Source organism: Pezoporus wallicus, unplaced genomic scaffold, assembly GCF_028554395.1.
Source record: "Pezoporus wallicus isolate ANWC-B61680 ecotype Strahan unplaced genomic scaffold, APGP_CSIRO_Pwel_v1 contig_13541, whole genome shotgun sequence".
Classification (NCBI taxonomy): Eukaryota; Metazoa; Chordata; class Aves; order Psittaciformes; family Psittacidae; genus Pezoporus; species Pezoporus wallicus.
This window is the reverse complement of record NW_026636651.1, coordinates 66,195-91,186: the sequence shown is the minus strand read 5'-3', so window position 1 is coordinate 91,186 and position 24,992 is coordinate 66,195. Positions and strand designations below refer to the sequence as shown.

Below are 24,992 nucleotides of genomic sequence, written 5' to 3'. Positions count from 1 at the left end.
TCATCCCCAAGCCTAGATACCTCAAATTATATTCAGTTTTTAAACCTGCAGCGTTCATTACCACTGTTTCAGAAGGAAAACTCTAGCAGCTTTAGGCAGGCTGCTGTTGTTTAAAAGAACAGTATCTAAAGCTCTGCATTAACTTCATTAGCTCACAAAGATCTGCACTAGAATGAATCCTGCCTGAAAAGCTCAAATACAACTGTCAGCAGGTTTTCATTCTTTCATTATTCTGCTCTTGTTCCAGCTGCCAAAGCTGGTGGGTATATCTGCAGCTGAACAAAGTCACTAAAAAGGCAGGTTACATAGCGAACACTTCAAAAATAATTACAGTCACCATAAAAACAAATTAAGAGAGTAACTCAGTATCAACTTTGTCTCTTGGCAAGCATGGGTAGAGGACTTTTGTAACATGGTATGCATTCAAAGCATACCACCTTACATAGCAAGCCTGGCTTTGATGGTCATAAAAAAGGTCCAAAGGAGAACAGATTCAAACCTTCTCTGTAAGGATGGGGTCCACTTTCTGGGTAGTACTCTTACTTTTGGATAGCTCAGAGCACTGTTACACAGGTGAGCCCTACAGGCAGCAACAGCTTCAGGATGTAAGGCAGACACCCTTCTGGTCTCCACTAGTGAAGGAATGAACAACAAAAAGATTAATTCTAGTTTTGCCATATTCTCTTTTACAAAGCATTTTTGTAACAGATTTACTATTCAACAGCCTGCTAGTTTTTAACATGGAGAGGTAACCTTCTGAAAAAAAAACAAAACAAAACGAAACAGAAAACAGAAAAATTTTACATCATTCCTCCACTCACCCATCAGAAACCTACAGTTGTGAGATCAGATCAAGCATCTTTCCCAGAAGATGCGATAAGCAGACTGTCATTTGCATTGGATGATAGATTTTTATCAAGTACCTACTTTGCACACTCACCAATCTGTATTTTTATAAAGAACTCATACCTTCTTGCCCAGACTGAGGCAACCACAAAGCACAGTTGGGCATTACAAGCTCTCTTTCAATGGTCTATTAACTTAAGAAAACACCATTTCTGTGAGTAAGCCCCCCAAAATATAAATGCTGCAACAAAATTGTATGTCCAATGAACATATACATAGAAATCAGATTTATAGGATTACTTTACATTTGAGTTTGAAATTCAGAGGTTAAGTATTTTAGATGTAGTTTAACTTCGGCAGTCTGGATTGCTGGCTTTATTTTTTCTTTTTAAATCAGTGTTCACTAACTAGATTCATTCCAGTCCTCAAAAATCTTCCTTACAAAATGTTTCCTTATTTTCAATCAGCTCTGAAGAACAAGGATTAACACTGTCAGTCCCTCTCCCAGTAGTGGAGAGGGATCTTGTTTATCTTCCACATTGCATCTGAATGTTTCCCACAAGAAAAGCCCAGTAAACTCACAACTACGGATACACATGGGGAAGCCTAAACAACAGAGTTAAAAAAGAGTCTAGCCTCTGGAGAATTGATTTCTCAAACTACCTAATTTTTAGGTAAAAAGGAAAGGCTCAACTCTGAGAACAGCTTGAGTAACAGTATCCTCACTCTTCCCACAAATTCAGCACCTCTCCATTCACCTCTCTGTTGTTCTCCGAATTGCTTTGCTCCTTCTCACATGTTCAGTAATCTGACACACGTGCATCGACTTCACCATCACAATATTCTACGGGAGGTCTCCATGTCTCTCTCCAAACAGCCTTAACACACTCATCTTTAATTCTCATCGTTATACCCTTCTTTCTCTATCAAAGTCTAACTTTTCTTCTTAATCTCCTCACCATTCCTAGCTTGGTCCATTCCTGCCTCGTCCCCACGTCTGGAGTGAGCTGCAATGACCTTCCTCCCTTTGCCATATAATGAAACCCCACTGCAGCTAAAACACTGGCTAATAATGAGAACTGCATGACTGAGTTTCTTCTTTTTCAACGGAATTGAAAAGTAAAACTATAGCATCAGGCTCTGAATCAGACTAGACTTGGACAAGACTTGATATATCTCAATGTCTTAAGCATTTCATAATTTACTGTATTGTTCAGCTGGGTTCAGCTGTAACAGGGTTCAGCTTTAACAGTTATTTTTCTCCTTCCTAGTAGCTGGTGCAGTGGTGCGTTTTGGCTGTAGTATAACACTGATAATACACCAATGTTTTAGTTATTGCTCAGTAGTGCTTACCCTGATCAAAGACATTTCAGTCTCTCCTGCTCTGTCAGTGAGGAGAGGCACATGAAGCTGGGAGGAAGTAGAGACAGGACACCTGACCTAAACTAGCCAAAGCAGTATTCTGTAACACAGCACAGCACGTCATGCTCAGTATATAAACTGAGTTACCCAGAAAGCCCGGATCACTGCTCAAATCGGGCTAGGTATCAGTAGGTGGATACTGAGGAATTATATTGTGCATCACTAGTGTTTATTGCATTTTTGGAGGCTGGGTTATTTTTTTCCCTTTCCCCTTTTAGTTTTATATTCTCCCCCCTTGTTATTTCCCTTACCATTATTATTAGTGGTAGTAGTAGTAGTTTTGTATTGTACTTTAGTTTTTGGACTGTTTTTTACTTGTGGGATTTACATTCCTTCCATTCTCCTCCCCATCCCACCCTGAGGGAGTAGAAGGGGAGGGAGAAGAGCAGGAGTTACTGCTGGGCTTAAACCACAACATTTATTCTTTGGAATTGCTCTGTCTTAAAGAATAGAGATTTGTTACTTTTTCAAAATAACAGGAAGTAATCATTATCCTCCACTGTTTCAGAAGGCTAAAGTAAAAAGCAATTATATCTTAACCCTCATTCTACAGTAACACAGTTTCCCCAATGAACTTTAAAAAAAATGAACCTTGCATTTCTAACTTCTTTCATTGGAGGTCACAAATCAACATTTTTTAGTTTTAATGCATTCCGCCAGCTGACAGTCTCAGGCAAAATAAAGAGCCATTCAAGAGTTTCTTACATTCATGCCTTTTCTTTGACTTCTGTCTGGTGTTCTAAGATAAACCCTGCGCTACCTTCAGGACATTCTGTGATTTCACAAGGTAGGTTTAATACCTACTACACCTCTTAGGACATATTTAGATATAAAGATTCATGAACTATGCTGTTCATGAAATATATCCCTTTACTTAAACAAAAATGTCCTTTAATACATCAGAATTAATTTCTTTGTCAAAGAAGTAAACTCCATAAACAAACATTACTTTCAAACACATTACAAACTATTGTGCAATGCCAGTAAAATCAGTGTAGCACTCAGTCTCATTTACTTGTCTTACTGAAAATCAGAACTCCTGGTTCACCTCCTGCTCCAGCTAGTTCAGTGACCTTAGATGAAACACTATATACTGCTGCTGAGGATCAGGACCTGGGGTCCAGACCACCTACATAGACTTCAACCATGAATCTCACTATTACATGTGCTCACATGTGCATTTACACACATACACACACACATTCTGCTCCACAATTTCTCCAAATAAAGCAACTTTGATCTCAAGCTAAAGTTTTTCTTTTTTTTAGCAAGCTATCTTCAGTACAGCTCAAAAGCTGTTTATTCCAAGACAAAACAAAAAGCACTGAGCCTTGGAAAATTGCCAGACTGTTAACATTTGCACTCCCGGTATCTGGAGCACTCACTGTTCTTAACAGCATTTTATGGTCTTCAACACAGTCCAGGATTATAGTATTTATTAATACTTATGATACAATTGAAGACAGCTGTGTTTGAAATCGAGTTCTGGTTCTATGTGCAATGCTAAGAAGCACCAAGAAAAGCAGCTTATAGGGGATGGGGAGAAGATGAGGGAGGGGTACCTGACTCTTTGCTGGGGGATATGCTGCATGATGACACCAAATAATTAATGAGCTTGAAATTAAATAACTTCACTGAAAGCAGGTTTAAGTTTTTTTTCTGGCAAAACAAACAAACAAACAAACCCAAACCCACAGATTTATCAGTTTCCACTGCTTTATGGCTAATACATTTTCTTGCTTTTTATTTAGATTGCACATGCCAATCAACAGCCAGCAGCTATGAACAACTTTTTTTTAAGTAAGAGCAGGAAAAAAACCAAACCAACCCAACATTATTACATTGTTTTACAGATACTTTCAGTTCATTATGAACTCACAATATCTACTGAAATCATGCAGTGTATTTCTGCAGTGCCTGATTAGACATAAGGCATCAAATTTGATCATCCTCATCTCAACAGAAAAACTGCTTAATCAGATACAACTTCAGGGCTGCCAGACTGTTCAAATTCTGTAACTGCTAGTGAGTTTTGAAAATGACAACCTAAACAAGAGAGGGGGATGTCCTATCACACTGCTATCTATGTGGCAACCTCCAAAAAGGCAAATATATAAAGGCAAATATATAGGCAAATATATAAAGGGACAGCAACTACTTGAAATGCTATGGTTAGATTCACTAGAGGTTTATTTGCCAGAATCCACAGTGAAATAAAACCCTAGAAAGTCAACTACAAAACACTCGTGGCGTTGTTAATACTTTAAGGGATAAATCATTTTATAGACTCACCTGAAAGCATTGGTTGAACTTGTTAAAATTTGCTCTGCTGTATTTTCTTTAACAAGAAGTGAGGCACAACAGGAAATCCGTAGAGTGAAACAGTTGGTACTCAAGGCCCAACACCTGCTACAGCTAGACCTGCTCCTACAGACCAAGGACTCGCTAACAGCTGAAGGACATCTTCAAGGTCAGGGTTTTTTGTAAAAGAAACCTTATTCCTGCTCCCCAAGACCATTCCAAAATGCAAACATAAAAACTGGAAGTAATAGGCTATTATGAGATTTGCTTGAAACGCACACTTCTAAGCCAAACATACTTTTTCAGATACACCCAGAGATACAATATTGCACACCAACAATACCTGCACATGTTCATGCATGCAGAGAAACCATATTCTGGAGAACAGCAATTCAAAAAGGCTTAAGCTAAAAAGTGGCATAAGACTTTCTGGTTACACTATTTAATTACAGGTTATCAATACCTGAAAGGTTATCAATACGCTCAAGAAAAAAGTCAAGCACCGTGTCCTGTTAGGCAGTGAGATACTAAGCATTCTTGATAATATAGTCCAAGATACAAAGAAAAGATACAGTGCTGCTAGTAGCCTACATGAATCCCTGTTCCACCCTGAAAAAAAAGCACTAAAAAAATCGAAGAAATAAAAATAAAAAGCACTAAGTCAAACCAACCCAAACACCTAGTCTGGGACCTGATATTTGAAGTAAGTATCTTAATTCCAGTCTTCTTCTCTGTACAGCCTGCTGGCCAGCCACAGGGTGATGATAATCTGTGAAGTATTCCCTAATATCTTGCCCCATTTTCAACTTTTTTTTTTTTTTTAAATCAGCTATAACAGTATAAAAGTAATAGGAAAATTAGAGATGTCGGTAAAATTTCACCAAAGAAAACTTACATTATGGGACTTTAGGGCAGGTGAAGAAGAGTTTCCTAAGCCATTTTTTATTAAAGTGCCAACTGAAAGTTGAGAGTTCTTTGGTCTTGACACAATATTCGTCTCTACCCATTGTCATAGCCCAAGAGCTAACACCCCACACAACGACTACTACTACTACTACTACCTACTTTTAGCCTAGATAGCCAGTAACACCTTAGCAGGATTTAAGCTTCCATGCTATGAGTGATGTTCTAAGAAAAAATAAACTTTGTGTGCATTCACTGAAAACTGAATACTTTGCTCTACCTTAATATCAATAGTAAGAATGCCTGACTAGACAGTAAGCCTTACTCCAGTGTCTTCGGAATAAGGCTGCCATCTAGTAGCAGATCATAGTAAATACATACAAACCTCCGGCCAGAATTTGAACTGTGAGCCTGCTGGGCAGTCTGGCACGCTGCTGTCACACAGTTATAAACACTGGAAGCATAGCTCTTCTGGGAAAAAAAAAAAGACAGGAAAAACAGGAAAAGAAGTGACAGAAAGCAGAACTTTCTAGATAGTGGTTTATCACCAGACCATTCTCCACTACAATTCTAAACTATTCGGTTCAAAATATCAAGATTATCTAGTTGGACAAGTCAGCATGTAGACGCAGTATGGAGGTGGAGTGGTATTTTTGTGATGGTGAGATACTTGATCATCTTTCAAGTTAATTAAATCACAGCCCAATTCACGTTTTTGTGAAAGACCACCATTTTTCTGTGTGAGGTCTCATGCCACAAAATGCAGTGAAACAAATTAAGTTAGACTGAACCACAAAGACATTCAATAGCAGGGACTAAAATCTTATGCTGGAATTGGAACCACAAAAAAAACCTGCATAAGCAGCTTCCTGAAGTGTTACCACATTTATTCATGCTTGGAAACCATGCTTTCAGTTCTGGGTAAGTCAGAGCTACATTAAATACAATTTTACTCTCTCCTCATCTAGCTGTGCCAATACATTGTACAACTATAATCTACACTGATTTGCCACAGTGTTTCATCCATTGATCATTTCTAACAGTGAAAGAGCTCTTCACATGCCATCATGCTGCTGCCTATTACACACAATGCAGAATACAATACACTTTACAGTTCAGTCATTAACTTCCAAGAAACCTGTGTCTTGGTGTTCCAAAGTCAGTTACCAGGGCTTTTGAAAGATGCTGAAGTATTCCATCTATATGGGAAAGAACGATTTGTTTCTGGTTGGTGGGAAAAGAAAGCCAGGACTCCTACTTTACAAGATCCCCTGGCAACCACTCTCTGCCTAAAATATTTTCAAGGCCACCTGCTTCCACCATAGCTGTCTCAAAGCAACTAGAAGAAAAACAGCATGACAAGGGATGTGCAAGATAACAGGGATTCTATGGGTATGTAGCAAATAAAGGACTAAGGACAATGTGGGCCCTCTCTGGAAGCTATTGGGAGAACTGGCTACCCTGGATTTGGAGAAGGCTGAGGTTCTGAAGGACTTCTTTGCCTCGGTCTTCACTGGCAAATGCTCTGACTAAACCACCCAAGTCTTGGAAGGCAGACACAGGGACTGGAAGAATGAAGACCCTAGGCCCACTGTAGGAGAGGAACTGGTTCAAGACCATCTTAAGAACCTGAATGTACAAAAGTCCATGGGACCTGATGAAATCCATCTGCGGGTCCTGAAGGAGCTGGTGAATGAAGTTGCTAAGCCATTGTCCATCATATTTGAAAAATCATGGCAGTCAGGTGAAGTTCCCAACGACTGGAAAAAGGGAAATAGAAGCCCCATTTTCAAGGGGAAAATGGATGACCCAGGGAATTACAGACCAGTCAGTCTCACCTCTGTGCCTGGCAAAATCTTGGAGCAGATTCTCCTGGAAGGCATGCTAAGGCACATGAAAAACAACAAGGTGCTTGGTGACAGCCAGCATGGCTTCACTAAGGGGAAATCCTGCCTGACCAATTTGGTGGCCTTCTCTGATGGGGCTACAGAGCTGATGGACAGGGGTAGAGCAGTTAAATGTCATCAATCTGGACTTGTGCAAAGCATTCAACACTGTCCCCCTTGTCTTTAAATTGGAGAGATATCAATTTGATAGGTGGACCACTCGGTGGATGAAGAACTGGCTGGATGGCTGCATGCAAAGAGTTGTGGTCAATGGGTCAATGTCCAGTAAGAAACCAGTAACGGGTGGTGTTACTCAGGGGTCGGTGTTGGGATCGGTCTTGCTCAACATCTTTGTCGCTGACACAGACAGTGGAATTGAGTGCACCCTCAGCAAGTTTCCTGATGACACCGAGCTGTGTGGCTCGGCTGATCCGCTGGAGGGAAGGAATGCCATCCAGAGGGACCTTGACACACTCGTGAGGTGGGCTGATGCAAACCTTATGAAGTTTAACCATGCCAAGTGCAAGGTCCTACACCTGGGTCAGAGCAATACCAGGCACAGCTACAGGTTGGGCAGTGAAGAGATTCAGAGCCGCCCTGCGGAGAAGAACTTCGGGGTGTGGGTCAATGGGAAACTGAACGCAAGCTGGCTTCAGTGTGCACTCGCAGCCCAGAAAGCCAACCATATCCTGGGATGCATCCAAAGGAATGTGACCGGTAGATCAAAGGAGGTGATCCTGCCCCTCTACTCTGTTCTCCTGAGACCTCACCTGGAGTATTGTGTGCAGTTCTGGTGCCCTCAACCTAAAAAGGACATGGAACTGTTGGAACAAGTCCAGAGGAGGGCCACGAGGATGATCATCAGGGGACTGGAGCACCTCCCGTATGAAGATAGGCTGAGAAAGTTGGGGCTGTTCAGCCTGGAGAAGAGAAGGCTGCGTGGAGACCTCATAGTAGCTTTTCAGTATCTGAACAGGGCCTATATGGATGCTGGGGAGGGACTCTTCATTAGGGACTGCAGAGACAGGACAAGGGGTAATGTGTTCAAACTTGAACACGGGAAGTTTAGGTTAGATATAACAAAGAAGTTCTTTACTGTGAGGGTGGTGAGGCACTGGAATGGGTTGCCCAAAGAAGTTGTGAATGCTCCATCCCTGGCAGTGCTCAAGACCAGACAGGATGGAGTCTTGGGTGACTTGGTTTACCATGAGGTGTCCGTGTCCATGGTAGGGGGGTTGGAACTTGATGATCTTAAGATCCTATCCAACCCTAAGTATTCTATGATTCTATGACAAGTGGGAAAGAGCTGACAGAAGAGACCTGGGGAAGTTAAAGGGAGGAAGTGCAGAAACAGAAATCAACCACTATTTCAAGAGGCTCCAGCAAGGAAGAGAAAGAAATAGCATTATGCTTTTGAGAGATATGAACGTATTTTTGTGTACTTATCAGAGAAGTCACCAATCTATATATAAAAATTCTAATTTAAATTTTGCTATATCTAATACACATCTAACAGTGGTCTCCAAGGATCACTGACTCCATGTACAGAGCAGAAACAAAACGATTACTGTAGAAACGCAGGTCAGAGCACCAAACGGGCTGCATTCTACCAACAGAAACAATACAAGCCTGATCATATCCTCAAATTGTCAAAATCAGAATTTCTCTTTTGTCATTCTGACTTAATAACTTACCATGCAAACATATCCTCTATCCTTAATAGTTACACATGCGTCCTTACTACTGGTATCTGTGACAGGCTATAGCTGTGGAAAGCAGAAACCTGCATGATGTAGTGAAGTTAGGTTTTGCGCTCACAATTCCTTGCTTACTGGAATAAAGACAAGTGTGTATTAGTGGTTTGAGTGTGTTTTCACATCCATTCCTCTTATCCAGTCTTAAAAGGAACCCAATTACTCCTTTAGAGTTAAGAATTAGAAATCACTTTCCAAGTTTCCTGATTCTGCTTACAAAGCTTCCATCTGATCAGTCTGTCCCTTGTGGCTTAACTCAAAACTACCATAGCTCTTCCCCATCAGAAATAACTAACAATCAATATCTGATAGCCTAGCTTTATTAATAAAAACCTCTGCTTCTACCCAGAGATCAGTTCTGTAGCATAATCTCATTAGGTAATTCTCAGTACTCAGTAATGCAATACTGAAAAGCATGAGTAATACATAAGAAAATACATTTAGTTGCATTCCCCTTCTTAGAAAAGAGTGAATGAAAGGTGACAAAAAGCTAGTATGACAGGTTTTATGAATGCAATTACCTCCTGCACCTGCTTCCCCAGGATTTTACAGGGCTTGAGCTCTTTTTTCTTTCTCCTTGGCAAGACAAACCCTGTATATTTACTAAAGTAAGGGTTTGGGCCAAAATTGCACTATACCATACAAAGACGACTTTGTTGAATGTCTTCCCCAAACCTTTTTCTATCAAAATAGCACATTTTGTACATTCAGGTAGGCTTCTGCTTTGATGTTTACAGTCACAAGTCAAAAAAACAATACTGCTAAGAATTACTTTCAAAAGACAGATAGAAAAGCTATTGACAGTAAATGGCACTAACATTCCTCTTGTCTTTTGGCAATACCCAGTAAGAAGATGCTATCTGCAGATCTGCATTTCTGACACCTGCTTCTCTCCCTCTCCAGTAGTGGGCTAAGAGTTTGGGAGAAATACTTACCACCTGGACAAGGCTGACACCCAGCAAATAGTTGTTACAAAACAGCACTTAGTTCTCAAACTTCCGGGTCTGACCCCAAAAGTTATGCAATTTTTAAACAACACTGTGTAACAGGGAATCATTTTCTAGACAGAATTAATGAACAATTTGAAGTTATCAAGCAGAATAACCCCCCAAAGTGAAACCACTTTAGTTTTCTATCAATTATATCACACCTTTTAAAAAAGTGCAAATCTAAAGTCACAGCTAGGAAGAATACCAGATTTCTAAGAGGATTAAAACCAACACATACTAAATACCACACATGTACTTAATGCCCAGTTCAATAAAATATTGGAGTATCAATTTATTAAAAAGTTATGTGAACTATACATACATAAACTGGAATATAGCTGAAAAATCTGAAATATATAATTTTAAAGGAAAACCATTTATTTCTGGAAATATTTAAAATATTGCATTTCTGGCAGGAAATTTAAAAGAAGTGCTCTGGAATGGGTGCAGTCTCTCTGGGCATTTGTCTTCAAGGCGTAAAACATCTGCTTTATGATTTTTCATAACACAATCTTGTGAACTCTTTCTTTCTGACTTGTAGAGACAGATTTCCAAGAACAGCAGCAGAATTTTAAAAAGAAATACCATGGTCCTTGTCAATACAGACAAAACACTTTCCGAGAGCCCATGACACCTTGGAAATACACTAGCAATTCTGCATATAAATGCATCAGATTGTGTTTACAAGTTACAGAATAAGTCTTTGATTGATAATTTTTCTGTTTATTTCCGCCAAGGCCACTGAAAATACAAAGGCCTTTTCATCTGAAAGGTTAGCATACATGTCAACTTCTTTTTCTTGTTTCTCTGTAGAAGAAAAAAAAGTCACTATTAGAAGCTTTTTCCATTTAAGTTAATGCATGTTACACAAAGTTTAATAAATTACGTGGAATGGAGCACTGGAATTGAAAAGAAGTTAAACAGTCAACTCCTACGCATGGAAGGACTGAGAAAGAGGAGGAAGGAATGAACAAAGGTGCTAGAAGAGCCACAGAATTAGTCATCCAAAAGCATGAGTGAATTTCTGTTCTTTAACAATGAAGAAAGAATGAGTTGTTAACATTATATTGATTCCTGACAAAAACGAGTATCCAAGTTTCCTTCCAGGTTTTATGGTGGGCGTTTATAGTTTTTTTGGTTGTGTGTTTTGTTTATTTGGGGTTTTCTGTTGGGTTTTTAAATTTGTTTGGGTTTTGGGGTTTTTTGTTTTTTTTTTTCCTTTACATAAACACCTCCCATCCTAGAAAACAAAGGTACTTTATTATATCCTCACTAATTATGACATTTGTCCCCCCTATTTTACACCTAAGTACCAGAAACCCAAGGTTTATTTACAGTGTCCAAAACTAACATGCAGATACATGGCAGAAGTCAGGTTCCAAATATCTCACCTTGAACATTTCTGGATTTTCTATACTGCAGACTTTCAATCTTATCCCAGATACAGAACAATGCCAACACCTCAGTGAGCAAGTGAAAGCCTCTGCATTCCCTCTGGTCATGGTGGCTTGTTTCAATGCTACAGACACACAGCAGCAAGCTGTCAAGAACTTTTCATACTGCAGTGCTCAAGGCCAGTAAGTTAGAGTAACATACGGCAAACTCATAGAATCCCAGCACCTCATATCTCCACCTTCTCACACAGTCATCCCCGCCATGGGTCCACATTCATAACAAAACTTTTAGACTTGGCTTCACATTTGTTATCGCTACAGACACCATTCCAACAGACTGCCTCCCCTGTGAAGTGCTTGTATTAAACTACTAAAGGGGGAAAACCTGAAAAAATCCTTTACCACTGTGTGCTAATTTAATACTGAAAAGTATTAAATCAGAACACAGCATGTTCTGATTTAATACGGAAAAGTATTAAATCAGAACACAGCACAGCAACAAACACCTCTACTTAAAGATTTCTAGACAACTTAAATCACACACGAGCTCAACTTTCCCTGCAAGTAAAATTGCTTAGTGAGAGCCTGGGCACACAAAGATGCATCAGTTTTTAATGTGAATCCAGGACACCTACTTAGCAAAATAAGTCAAATTGAAGCTTGTCCGTTATTTGGAATCTTAAGTGACTTCTTCCTTATCCCTTGCTACACAAGACAATATTCTCTAGTGTACTGAGTTTGAAATGAAAGCTAAGAAACTGAGTTTTGCTATTCCTACCCTGTAAGGGTAACTCAGTTTCTATACATAAGTTAAGGTAACTCAGTTTCTATACATACACCCAGTCTGCATTGCTCTACTTCCTCCCTCCTATTTACAAATTAACAACACTGGGAGCGGTTCTGACCACAGACACTACACACACTGGTTATTCCACATTATCCTTTTCCATTTTCATATCTAAACCCCTGCCCTTTCTTCATTTTTTCCAAACCAAACAATCCAACCACCACCTGAGTATGTCAGCACGCAGCAAAGTTAAAAACTGTTAACAGATTGTAGAATTCTTAGCAAAAAAGATTTCTCAGGTTTCCCCTCCACCCTGTCCTCCCACAGTACTGGCTTGCTCTGACAGACTTCACCTATGAAGAATTAAAATCTTGATCTCAAACAGGATCAGGGATTAACACAGGTTTGCAAGCTTTAAACATTCTTAAAACAATCCTACTTCTTGTGAGTACCTAGTGAAGAGCTTGCACCTGCATGACATTTTATCATTTGCTACTCATAGGATACTGTGATTTCTACAGACACTTAAAACTTTTCACTTCAGTCTTACCTAGAAGTAGTTTTGACTAATTTTTCTGTTATTAGGAAAAGACTGTCTTACAGAATTACAACACTATTTTTGTGAGACCAGGTATTTTGCTATACAACTAAGAGGCTATTTAGGTGAAAATATCAGTCTTTCTGGAGCATGCCTCACATCCCAGATCTCCTGCAACCCACTAGACCCACAACCCTTAAAATATGATTATGTATAAATCAAAAATGGACCCTCCCCCCTCACAGATTTTGCATTAATTCAAAATCCAAAGTCCTGAAATTCACTACCCAAGACAGTAAGTTACCCTAAATGCATACATTGGGCAAGAAAATGTACAAATAATATAGTCGGAAATTACTGGAAAACTTCAGTTCAGCTTAAGTATTATCAAGATACTGAAATGTACATAATTTTATAAAGATTATTCCCTTGTTACGTATCAAGTATGCTTTAGTAAGACTCCAGGCTACTCCTACTTAGTCTCACTTGACACTTCTCTTTCTGAACAACCAATACCACTTCCTCCACCATCTGAGAGGTTTTTTGTTTGTTTTAATATAATCAAGGCTGTTGTGTAGGTAACAAGGCAGCCTGGGAACAAGCCTGGTTGGTATTGCAGTCCCACACAGTACAACAAAAATTATACCATCTCCACAACAAAATCACAATTGAATTATTATGAAGGTATTTTCAAAATAGATTGTATCATTTCTGACAAAGAAACTAAGTGACAATTCTGAAAAGCCAAGCCTGCAGGGACAATCTCCTATTTTCCAGGGTCATCACGTGGCTGATTCTCTGGGTCCCAGCACTCAGTCATATCCCCTCAGTGTCACCTTCCTCTTTTCTCCCTCTCCATTCCTTCTTACTAAATCTGCAGGAAAGATAGCTTATTTTTAAAAGCCTTTTTGCTTTTCCTATTCTTCTTAGTTGCTGTTGAATCCTGCAGATCTTTGCTCTAATGTGAGCCACTCACAAAACATACAAAAGAACAGTTAGTCCAAGGCACAGACCTAACTGTGAACAACCATGCTATGCACGAAAAGAGCATGACAAGCACAGTAACAAAGCTACAGATGTCATGGGTGCCTTTAGGCAGGAAATCTTCACTGGATGATCTTCAAATTGACAGATTATCTGCTCTTGCGTGCTATTATAATTCAGATATTCCCTGCTCTCCCGTTTTTACATCTACAGATACATCAGGCATTGCAGAAGCCCAAGAGACACTAAACTAATTTCCCGCGCTCCAGACCTAATTTTCAACACTATAAAATGAGTCACACAAAAAAATCACCTTAGTTGTAGTAGAGGAATTAAAGTTGCTTAATACGCTTTTATGTAAACACCACTATAAAGCAGCAGGTTTGGTAAAGGAAGAACATTTATAAAATTCCCAGTGATTACTCCACACACAGTTGTCAGGTCAATTTTAGAAGTGATTTGAAAAGGCAGGAGTCAACATCAACTCATTTTATAATAATTACTTACAAAATTATGGGTTCTCTACTGAATTTATAGCCATGACAGCTGTTTTGTTTTGTGGTTTGTTTTTTTTTTTCAATCTGCCCAATAATCACCACAGCGGTCTACACATTACAGTCTGACATACCCAGAAATAAGAAGTAAGAAAATATCCTAATCCCACTTATTTCTATACAGTTAGGTGTGCTGTACTGGTGAGTGCAAACCCAAGTCTGTATCAGCTCTGCAGAAGAGGCCAAGGCAGAAGTAGCAGCAGTAGTCACACCACCAAGTAAATGGGATGGTAGTACAGGACAAAAAAGGCGAAAGCAATCTTAAGTGCAACTCAACTTAAAAAAACCCCAAACACAATATCAAACACCAAGAAAAGAACATACAGTGAGGTCTCATGCAAAGATCTCACTGCATCCATATTTCTACCTCAGAACACTTGCATATTGCCACACTTCAAAGGAGGCAGCAAAAGGTTGAAAACATTTAGCCCAGGTTTGGACAGACAAACATTCTTTAAATATCCCTCATGTTTTTGAATTCTTGGGGTTTGGAGACTATAAAACATGCATTAAGAGAATGGATCTTCTGTTTGCTTAGATTGCTTTCCTCTTTTTCAGAGGACAGCAAAGATTATTTATTTTTATAGGACAACCCAACCAGCTTGCAGAAATTTTCAAACCAAAACTATGTGTGAACTTGACCCACAGTTAAATGCCTAGAAATGATTCCATTGGTGCTAAAGTATAGCTTGGATCAATAACAAATAGGGAAATTCTGTATTCTGTGAAGCTGCATACGTCAATAAGCCACATGCAACACTGAAGAGATTAGGTATTATAAGTGTATTCCTATTCCAGTAAAGCAATTGCCATCCAAAAAAACATACAGAAATGAAATTCCATATCCTCCTTCCACAGCCAAAGCACTGAAAAAAAGAATAAATCCCAATTTGTACTTTGTTTTTATAGAAAAGAAACTTTAAGAAAGAACAGATTTACATTAAACAGCGGAGACAACAAAAATTAGTTTTGAAAAGTTAGAATTTAAAAGAACTCACTTTGCAACATGGTTTAAAACCCATTTTTTGTTAAAAAGTAAGGTGTGACAGGAAAAAACAAAGCAATTCTGAGTTAATGCCGCAAGGTATGCTTGAAGATTTCAGTAGTTTTAAGAAGAAGATCTGAATATTTATATAAAGTCTTGTTACTCCCCTCCTGTCTGCCTTCCAGCCTTTTTAAGTCCATGCTAACTTTTGGGTACACTATTCAGGCCTAAAATGAATATCCCCAGAACCACATATAGCAAACACAGTGTCAACAGGCTTTCAAAAAAAAAAAAAAAAAAACACCCACAAAAAACCCACAAAAGAATCCTAAGTGATAGTCACATACTTGAAGACCTGAGACTATTCTACTGCATGTAACCGTCTCATTATTGTATAAAGATTAAAACCAGCAGGTCACCAAGGAACCTTAGTAAGTCAGTAGGTATTTTTTCCTCTAGAACATTACTCTGTAGAAACCACTATTCTGTAGGAAAAAATTCAGGTCAGAGTACTGACTCAAGATGCCAATTTTATTTTGGTTCTCCAAAAGCTTTCAAGGAACTTCTTGAGCAATCCAGTCATCCTAATCACTCTGACAACAGACATCATCATATTGTTTGTCCCTGTGATACAGGGCAGCAGTACTTAAAAAAAATAATAAAAAAGAAACCAAAAAAAGCTACTAAACCCTACTACAGTCCAATGGCTTTCAAAGATGTTGAAACTTGATACAGGGGCTAAAAATACAAACTAGTTCTCTGGAGTTAGTTCCAATCAGACACTGAAACAAAACCAGAGCTTTCTACAGATGTGAAACAGCCCCTTCCTCATATTAAGATATCAAGTACTGGCTGAACTAGTCTACTTACTTAAATGGTTTGAAAGGTATAAAGATTTATTGATAAAAAAAGTCTTTATACAAAAAGAAAACACAATTGACATTTTTTCAGTTCTCATACCCCTTTCTTCTTCATGTTTTTTGGCTGAGGCACTCTTAGGTCTTCCTCTTCCTCGTCTGCTATGGTCTGAATGGCTGCTAGACCGGGATCTTTTTCGGTTTTCTAAGTCTTTATTTACTGTAGAGTTTATCTTCTCTCGCTTAACTCTCTCTGTTCGTCTCCTTTTGGCCTCATTCTTGTTTTCTGTGCAAATTAAAAGAGATAATATTGTATTACCTAGGGTTGTTTTCATCTTTTTTTACTAATTTACTCTTAGCAGTTGCCCCTTCCCCAACCCCTTTCTTCTTTAATTCTCTGAGCAAAAGCAGTTAGATGACTTTACTGAACAATTACATCTGCACAGAAATTTCTGCCCCATGCACAAATTAAGCTATCATATCCACAATGACACTTCATTTCTTGATTGCAAAGGCCAAGCCTTTAATTACTTCAAATGCATTTTGCAATGAAATATTTGCTAGCACACAAAAGTTGTCTCCCATAGTAAGATGAAAAAAACTGTACATATCACAAACACCAAGACAGCCCATTGTATCTGTTTCCACTAGCCAAAGAAAAAAGTTTATCATATAGGCAAACAGCAGGCAAACATCAAAGTACTCCATCTTTTTTTGACACTATCAATGAAATCATTCCTGCTGCTCACAGAAATCGAAATGCTGAGTCAATGCTGCAGTCAGTAAATGCCACATTACCTAGTCCATATGTCCCACCAAGTCTAGCCTATCACAAGGCATCAGAATGCTTCATGCTGACCACGTGTCTTGCCAGAGACAAAAAAAAAAAAAAAAAGAGTATTTACATGAGTTTCACCTGTTAATTAAGTAGAGATTAGTGAGCTTGGGTGCAAAAATAGTCCCCACAGCACACTATTAACACAGACTAGATGCACATTTGCAAGGCTGCAGCATGATTCTGCAGTAGCTATGTCCCAGTATTTTCAACAATAATGTTTTCTAAAGGAAGTTGCAGTTAACTTATGAGCACAATACAGATATACATGGTCTCCCATTACACCTTCGTGGGAAATGTTTTCTTTTTTGCTGCAATTATCCCACTAATCTTGTGTAGACATAAGGTACACACTGGACAGCAGGGTAATGTGTCAGTAATGTCAATACGAAAGCTGTATTTCACATTATCCCAAAAAGGCTGAGGTAGCAAGGGACCTCTGGAGATCAACCTCTCCAATGCTCCTGTTCAAGCAAGGCCACCAAAAGCCAGCTGCCCAGGACCACATCCAGATGGCATCTGAGTATCTCCGAGGACGAAGACTCCAAAATGTCTCTGGACAACCTGTGCCAGTGCTTGTCACTCTCACAGTAAAAAAGTGTTTCCTGATATTCAGAGAGAACAGCCTGCATTTTTGTACACATTGCCTGTTATCCTGTCACTTGGCACCTCTGAAAATAGCCTGGCTCTGTCCTCTAAGCACCCCTTCTTCAGGTATTTATATACATTGATAAGATCCCCCTGGAGCTCTGGTTCACCAGATTATGGCCTTCAGCTTCATTTGGTAACTACTTTATTAACAACTGGGGAGGGGAGGGTGGGAAAGAAAACTGACCAATACTTCCAAACTACCACAGGCATTGCTTAACCTCCTCCCTCCACCTTGAAAGCTCGGTTATCTGGTATAATGGTATGTAATTCCTATGTGCTAGCAAACTACAAGCATCCTTCAAAATTGTAATGTAAAATACCAAATACTTAGCTTCCATTTTGTAGGCCTGGTAAGCAATTTTAAAAAGCAGACATTATAGATGAGATACTTTCGGTTGTTGGGTTTGTTGTTTCTTTTCCTCTTCCCTGACAGGTGCTTGTTCTAACTGACTCCTACTAGTACTGGAGGAAGTGATAAAAATGAACACAAGGAGACTTAACCATGCCAGAATGCACATTCAACCAACTTCTTACTGTGCCCATCTATAACAAAAGGTATGTAAGTTAGACAGAGAACCACACTATTTTTTTACTTTAACCCATGCAGAGAGAAGCAGATGCACATGGTTCTAGATTAAACATATGACCAACTATTATTTTCATAAAATTTGTCTTCAATCTGCATGTAGTCTGAAATCTGACTCCTTTAGCACCTCTAGACTTTAAGCTTCAAAACAGGATTAACAGAAAGCTTTCTGTAAGGAGCTGTTACTGTAAAAGTTGATTGGAAAAACTCTCAGACTCAATTTGGAGTTTTAGAAGGCAGGCATTCTTTATTGCAGAGCTGGGCACATACACAAATAGCTTTGCAAATGTGAGCGCATCTGTTACTTGCTGGCAGCAGCTATATATTTAGCATACTCATTCATATCCACAGATTTTCCAGGAAACTGTTTCTGTATTCATGATATTTCCAGGAACTAATTATAATATTTGCATCCTAATTAAGCATGTGCTTTCTTGCTGAGTGGGGGTCTTTGGTGGTTGCTGATAGTCTTCCTCACTGTGTTTACTGAATGACCTCAGTGCTTGCGCAAGCTTGCAAGGTCCTAGCGCCGAGTTAGCAGTTGGTATGTCCTTGCTTCTGTCCTGTTCCAGTCTCACTACACACTGGGCTACTTTGAAGGCTGGCATCCTTAGTCTTATTTATTGTCTCCATAGTTGTTATCAGTTGTTGATGCTCCTTCCCCCATCAGCTGAACATTCCTTTCTCTCTATGTAAGGTGGAATAGTTTGCTCTATTCTGCTACATTAAAGGCACACAAACTGTTGTAAAGTTTAAAATTTAAACCTACAGAGTTATTTTGCATAGTGACCAATGAGTGTAGCTAGACTAGACACAGAATAAATGCCAACATTACAAGTATGAAGCAAGTAAGACTGAAAACACCAGCTTTTTTTTCCTCCTCAAAATTAAAGAAAAATTAACATATTCAAATTAACCATGCACACATTAAAGGGAAAGTGAACTGACAACAATCAATTTACATAGAAAACCAAAATATCTTTTACCTACAAGTAAGAAGAAAGAACTATTGTTCCCCCTTCTTCCCACCTCTGTAAGTATTACCTGTGATGGGTGGTGATCTCTCAGCACGTTTAGCATGCAACAGTTTTCGACTAATAAATATGTAGCCACAGGGACATGATTTACATGCAACAGGAACCTGGGAGAATAAAAGACAAATATTTCAGTTCATTTCAAATTCTGACAAAATTCCTGTCCAATGAAGAAAAAAAACCCTAGTAACCGGCATTTTGTCCTTGGAGATACCTCTTCAAATTCAGTCTGTTCTACAAACTTTGGCCTGTACTATTACATAATTGTATCTAAGCATAGTAAAAACAGGTTCTGCTGTGAATCACCTAGCAAGCCTTTTCTTTATGCAGTTGCTAGAAACCAAGTTTGAAAATCAGAGTTTGTGACTGCTTTATATTACAAACCCTCCTCCCCAGACTGTCAGGAAGAAGGTGAAGTAGAGAGCAATAAAGCAAGGCTGAATTAGAGCAGAAATACAGTTTCTCTTAAAACTCTCAAATATCCCCAGTCAAATCAGTTAGACATTTCAAGGTTTGCTTCCTTCATTTACTTCTAAAAAACAATTAAAGAAAAAGTGTGAGTTAAAAGTGTCAGTACATTCTGAATCCATTTACTTTGAGAAGCATCTGAAAGCAACCCCTCTACAGAGCAGGAGCAGCTTCAAACAGAAGGTACAAGAGACCCGAAGCAAACCAAATGCATCTGTACCACACTCCACAACAGCCTGCAAACAGACTATGTGGTTACACAAGGGCCTGCTTAACACAAAACTCAACCTATCACAGCTAGACAAAGCTGACTGGAGACTGAAAGGTTTGAGACTCCAGGGCTCCTCCTCCTCAGCAAAGCTGTCAGGAGCAGTACAGTCCCCCAAGCATAATACAACTTAAGATGAGAACAGCTGGAAATGTCACACTTACACGAAAAATGACAAAAACTTTACTCTGAGCAATTAAAAAAAGGGATGCTGATAAATAACAAACTTCATTAGCTTCACTTAAAGCTGAGATCTCTTAAAGTAGTACAGAATACACAATATTCCTTTTATTAGGCTTAAGACTGAAAACACAAAGCAAGTTTAAACAAAGATCTGGAAAAGATTAACATCACACATTAAAGTTAACGTGTGTTGAAGCACAACAGTGGGGGGAAAAAAAGCAGGAGATAATTTCTGAAAAGTAATTCTTTAAGACAGGTCTCTGCAAGTTTGTCAGAGTCCACAGAGTACAGAACCATGACTACCTGCTCAGTTTTACTGGACACGTACAAGAACCAAGATCCAGTGTTCTACTGGCTATGAAAAGACCTGCCAAGTTAGTACCTGAATTTGTAAAGGGGAACTTAACTGCTACTCAGAATAAACAAGTTATTTTGCTTTCTGTAGCACATCTTAACTCTTCTACTTCACCCTACAAACAGCTTACAGATAAGATTTTGACTCAGGTTTTCTCTAACTAGAGACCTTTTAATTCACTTTATGGAGACAATGACATAATAAAAAAAAACAAACTCTAATCAAGGTTTATTGAACCTTAAAGCTCAGAATTTAGCTGACTGTGTACATGCTTATCTCCTTATTCGTATGTCAGTATAAGAGTACTAGAAAACACTATCTAGCAGAGATAGTATCTTTAAGGCGATAGAGGAGTCTCCATTTAAACCCAGCTTTGAACACCAGGGTCTCTCCAATAATTATGTTTCAAAGGAAAGAGAATACAATACTCAGCACCAGCCGACTGATAACTTGCCCCCCCCCAGCCCGACCAAGCACCAAACGATACCTCCTCCAACCCTGCAGTCCCAGCCCTTCTGGGTAACTCTCAGTTACATCCTGGGCATGACGTGCGGTGGTATGGAACACCTCTTTGGTCAGTTTGGGTCAGGTGTCCTGTCTCTGCTTCCTCCTGGCTTCCCCTCTTCCCTGGCAGAGCATAAGCCTCACAAAGTCCTTGGTCAGGGTAAACATTACTTAGCAACAACTGAAAACATCAGTAGTATCAGCACTGTTCCCAGGCTGGAAGTCAAAACACAGCTCTGCACCAGCTACCAAGAAGGAGAAAAATGACTGCTACTGCTAAACCAAGGACACAGAGTCAGCCTAAAATAATTTGGTGAAAATCACTCAAAGGGGTTGGAACAGACCCAGTACTTCTCAATGAACTTAACTGTACATAACAGAACAAGATTGTTCTTGTGTTACAGGTTCAGCACATAGGTGGGGTGTGTGTGTGTTTGGGAGTGTGAGATTAGGGGGGAAGGGGCTTATTCAGGGAACCATACCAGTTATCCTTCAAAGACCTACACTGACAGCGCAACATAGCCCTACAAACACCGGTTTACTCTGTTTAACATTTCTGTAAACAAAAGAAAACTAGTTCCTTGTACAAGAAAATTTACCTGAAGCTAAATTAAGAAGTGATAATTATTTCTTCTGACTGCAAGTTCTTCATGCTCCCCAGTTAAATGGAGCTATGCTTTGACTGTGAAAATATCAAAACCCTTTTTTTTATTAATAAAAAGAAGCCTAAATGGCAACTACATATGATCTAAATTACAACAGTCTAAGTAGCGTTACTCAATATTACACTCCACTATTTGTGGTTGTCTAAATATTTCCAAGCATGCCACTTCTAGCAAAGAAATCAGAAATAAATGCATAGCTCTTAGAAGAATTTAAGAAATGCTAGCATAGGACAACCACTTAAAGAGTCACACAGAGCCTTTCCACACATGACTTGTACTGTGGGTTTAGTTTCTTGTCTTCCCTCAAACTTTTGGGACTGGACAGCAAGGTCCTACAAGCAATGCTTGTGCCAGGGCAGGGCACATACAATGAACATTAATTCTGTGTTAGCCATGGAAGTGCTGTTAACAGAAAATTTACATTAGAATCGTAGAATCAACTCTGCTGGAAAAGACCTTTAAGATCATCAAGTCCAACCATTCCCCAGCACTGCCAAGCATTTGCCAAGGCCATCACTAAACCATGTCACAAAGGGCCTCACCTACATAGTTTGTAAACACTTCCAGGGATGGTGACTCCACCACTGTCCTGGCCAGCCTGCTCCAATGCCTGAGTGCCCTTAGGGGAAGAAACTGACTCTAATTTCCAGTCTAAACATCCCCTGGTGCAGCTTGAGGCCGTTACCTCTTGTCCTAAATCTACACATGTATGCCATGTATTTCAGTTTTAAAGCACAGAACAATGTGAAAGGCTCAGCATTAAAGAGCCTGTGAGAGCCTGCTTGCTTCCTTGCTCTTCCTACTGTTGGTAGTTTGACATCCACTACAGTTATTCTCAAAAAAAAAACCGCACCCCTTGCATATTCAACTCTTTGCTCATTTTAATTTCTTCTTTCACCAACGAACAAGCAGAACTTGGCACACTACTTTTTTCTCAGGAATAGTACTTCAGTGATATGCTCAACACATGAGCATTTGCAAGGGTTCATCTATTGCTTAAAACACTAAAGAATGGCCCTACACAGCTTAACTTTCCAAACTGCTCCAGAATGAGCAGAAACGCTATAAAATCTATGCAAGTCAGAACAAATGACTTCTTTTTAGCCCTCGTAAGTAAAAAAAAATTAAAAAAAAACAACAAAAAAACAGCCTTTTATTTTTTTTAAGTATAGCTGCAACAGTGTGCAGCAGCTCAGTTCTAAAGTCCAACAACAGAACTCTGTTCCCCAGGGTCACACGCAGAAGCCCCCTGGCAGCCTCCTGCAGTGGTGTGCTGCTGTCCCCATCACACGGCCTGGTTTTAACAGCAACATCCTCACCAGCAAAGAGCACAGATGAAGACAGCTCCTATACTGTAACTGTGAAAATCAGCTGCTGTTAACTTTAAGCAGCTGTATTCTGTACCCATAACAAAACCGCAGTAAGGCACAAACGACAGATCCCATCTACATTTGCACAACAGAAATGGCAGCAAAGGTCTAAATTTTGCTGTTTCTGAGCTACTCCATGAGAAAACTGAAGGCTCTCCCAGGTAGCCTTAGGCTCGTTATTCATTCAAAAGGCAAAATGCACTGCACAAATTACCAAGTTCATTATATTATTAATATCGTTTCTAAACAACACTAACATATAATTCTGCACATCACACTTTCAGCATAACATAACTATCATGCTACCCTGCAAGAGGAAGACGGTGTTTCACCCACATTCCAGGCAGAGACTGCAAAGGCAACATTTACCTCATACAAACGTTGCTTCAGAGGCACGGAAACGCTTTAGTGAACCAAGCAGCTCGCCCGACAGCTCCTCGCCCCAGCGCTACAGAAGCCTACTTTGCGGAGGAGGGTGTCACACGGCAAGGAGGAAGCAGGGCGCCCACCGGGATGCGCTGGCTCGGGGTGCGGCCCGGCCCCCCGGGAACGGGAAGCCGGCTGCGAGCGGCCGGAGTTCAGCTCGGCCCCGCAGCCCTCACCGACCACAGTCGAGGGACGCGGGACTCCACTGGCTCACATCCCTCCCGTCAGCCGCACCGACACCTGTCCCCGCTGAAACGGCCGGAGAGCCCTCCGCCACATGGCTGCCCGCCGGCCTGGGACAGACAGCCCCGACCACGGGCTGGCGGGGCAATTCCCTCGCCCTGACTCAGAAGCAGGGGGCAGTGAGGGGCAGCGCCCTCCCCGCTTGAAGGGCCGCCCTCTGAACCCCGTGGTCACTATTCCCCCCGGCCCGAGCGGGGAGCGGGCCCGGCGGCCTCCTCACCTGCTGGTCGCACTCCGGGCAGGACTTGGTGGCCATCTTCACTTTCTTGGCCCTGCTCGAGGACATGCTCGCTGCTGCTGCTCCTGCTGCTGTTGCCGCTGGTTCTGCCGCTGCCGCCAGAGCGCCGGGCGAAAGAGCGGGGCCGCGGCGCCGACCGCAGCCTGCAGAACCTCACCGGGCTCCGCCCGCCCCCGCACAGCCCCTCCACAAAGGCGCCGCTCCCCGGCGCAGGACAAGCCCCGCCCACCGCGGCGCCCGTGCGGCAGGGGCGGGGCGGGGCGCGCGCCCGCGCTCCGACCCCCGCCCCCAAGGGGCCGGTTCCGCCGCCGGATTGGTGACGCGCGCGGGGGGCGGGAGTGTTCCCCGCGCTGCCCGCGCCGGGAATGGAGCAGCCCGCTGAGAGCGGGGGGACTCGAGGCGGGGGCGGTGAGCGTGTGGGCCTCATAAAGTGCGTTTGTGAAGGAGAACAGCAGCGAGGGGCAGACAGCGCTTCAGCTCCGGATTGTCCCGTGATAGGGAGAGAAAAAAAGCAGGTGATGTTTCAGGTAACTTCTCACACAAACCATGTCACGAATGGGTAGTGGTTGATCCGCTGGAGGGAAGGAATGCCATCCAGAGGGACCTCGACACACTTGTGAGGTGGGCTGATGCCAACCTTATGAAGTTTAACCATGCCAAGTGCAAGGTCCTACACCTGAATGGGAGCAATCCCAGGCACAGCTACAGGCTGGGCGGAGAAGAGATTCAGAGCAGCCCTGCAGAGAAGGACTTGGGGGTGCTGGTCGATGGGAAACTGAACACAAGCTGGCTTCAGTGTGCACTCGCAGCCCGGAAAGCCAACCGTATCCTGGGCTGCATCAAAAGGAGCGTGACCAGCAGGTCGAAGGAGGTGATCCTGCCCCTCTACTCTGCTCTCGTGGGACCTCACTTAGAGTATTGTGTGCAGTTCTGGTGTTCTCAACATAAAAAGGACATGGAACTGTT

General features: G+C 40.9%; 2 protein-coding genes across 3 annotated transcripts in view; both read right to left on the bottom strand.

Annotated features, from left to right (window-relative positions):
* MYLK3 (myosin light chain kinase 3) overlaps positions 1 to 16,441 on the bottom strand; it is a 54,708-nt gene extending 38,267 nt beyond the window's left edge. Inside the window, exon 1 of the mRNA XM_057401107.1 lies at positions 16,304 to 16,441. Within this exon, the coding sequence (XP_057257090.1) occupies positions 16,304 to 16,318 (15 nt within the window). The 5' untranslated portion in view covers positions 16,319 to 16,441. The remainder of the gene's footprint in view (positions 1 to 16,303) is intronic.
* CUNH16orf87 (chromosome unknown C16orf87 homolog) lies at positions 10,369 to 24,263 on the bottom strand. Of its 2 annotated transcripts, XM_057401116.1 has the most exons (5): positions 24,009 to 24,263; positions 19,317 to 19,413; positions 16,304 to 16,486; positions 11,563 to 11,620; positions 10,369 to 10,908 (listed from the first exon to the last, which is right to left on the bottom strand). In XM_057401116.1, exons 1-5 carry the CDS (start codon positions 24,072 to 24,074, stop codon positions 10,887 to 10,889), a joined length of 426 nt encoding a protein of 141 aa, XP_057257099.1. In that variant the 5' UTR covers positions 24,075 to 24,263; the 3' UTR covers positions 10,369 to 10,886. The 2 variants fall into 2 exon arrangements, with proteins under 2 accessions (XP_057257099.1, XP_057257098.1); XM_057401115.1 differs by lacking the exon at positions 11,563 to 11,620 and having other exon boundaries at positions 24,009 to 24,258.
* Positions 24,264 to 24,992: the final 729 nt, after the last annotated feature.